Source organism: Octodon degus, unplaced genomic scaffold, assembly GCF_000260255.1.
Source record: "Octodon degus isolate 3935 unplaced genomic scaffold, OctDeg1.0 scaffold00047, whole genome shotgun sequence".
Lineage (NCBI taxonomy): Eukaryota > Metazoa > Chordata > Mammalia > Rodentia > Octodontidae > Octodon > Octodon degus.
This window is the reverse complement of record NW_004524623.1, coordinates 6,150,044-6,151,033: the sequence shown is the minus strand read 5'-3', so window position 1 is coordinate 6,151,033 and position 990 is coordinate 6,150,044. Positions and strand designations below refer to the sequence as shown.

General features: G+C 41.2%; 1 protein-coding gene across 1 annotated transcript in view; it reads left to right on the top strand.

The window, feature by feature from the left end:
• LOC111817034 (lysozyme C-like) overlaps positions 1-718 on the top strand; it is a 1,306-nt gene extending 588 nt beyond the window's left edge. Inside the window, exons 2-3 of the mRNA XM_023716277.1 lie at positions 318-324; positions 636-718. Of these exons, the coding sequence (XP_023572045.1) occupies positions 318-324; positions 636-718 (90 nt within the window). The remainder of the gene's footprint in view (positions 1-317; positions 325-635) is intronic.
• The last annotated feature ends 272 nt before the right edge of the window (positions 719-990 follow it).

The window sequence follows — 990 nt, the reverse complement described above, 5'->3', positions numbered from 1 at the left end:
TAGAAATTGAAACAGAGAAACAAAATATTCTTCTATGCAGGGATTTATATCCTTTGGTAGTGCTTGGTCTATGTTCCCCCAGAATGTACCATTATTATGTACAGACAGGTAAAGCATGTCGTGTACGTGTGAACCCACACATAAACATTTAAGAAATTAATTGTAATTATGTATACTGCTTTGTAGTTTGCATAGTATCACACACAATTATTTCCATACCAACAAATATAAATTTGCATTTTTATTTTAAAGACTGAATACAATTCTACTCTATTCTCACTGAAATGCACTCAGTCTGCTTCCATTTTTCCCTTTAGGAAGTTGGTATAAACAGCTTTGGGCATACACGCTCCAGTACCTTTCTTATTATTTCTTCAGGAAGAATAATCTGTAGTAATAACAATACAAGGAAAACTTGACTGGGCCTTTCTTTACAGAGTCTTGCACCAAGGGAACCTTCTAGTGTAGGCATTAGAAATTCCAGAGTTTCCAACGGTTTTCATTAAAGAGAATCAACATATTTTATTTGCTGACAAATGGGGGTGATGAAGCTTCCTAAGCCTTGGCTGGCTACATCGAAAGTTGAAATGAAATTCCTAGGACAAGGTTTTCATTCCTCACCATCTCGTCTGCAGATTTGTTGCAGGATGACATCATTGAGGCTGTGGTTTGTGCCAAAGTGGTTGTGTGGGATCCCCAAGGCATCAGAGCGTGGTAGGCCTGAGTACTGGGGGGCGGGGGTTTGCCTGCCGTCAGTGTAGGCAGTGAGAGGAGACGTCAAGACCGAGTGTCTGAGCTAAACATGGAATGTGGGGCTCAGGGGAAAGCCTGTATTCCCATTATGTAGAAAGGAACACTATACCTCAAGTGACACAGACTCCTACGCCTTGAATCCAACATGTATTTTAGTGAGTTGTGGAGATCTTAACTCCCCCGCATTCTACTATGTCCACAACATGCACTGAAAGGCTCTCTCCAGAAGCTGAGCGT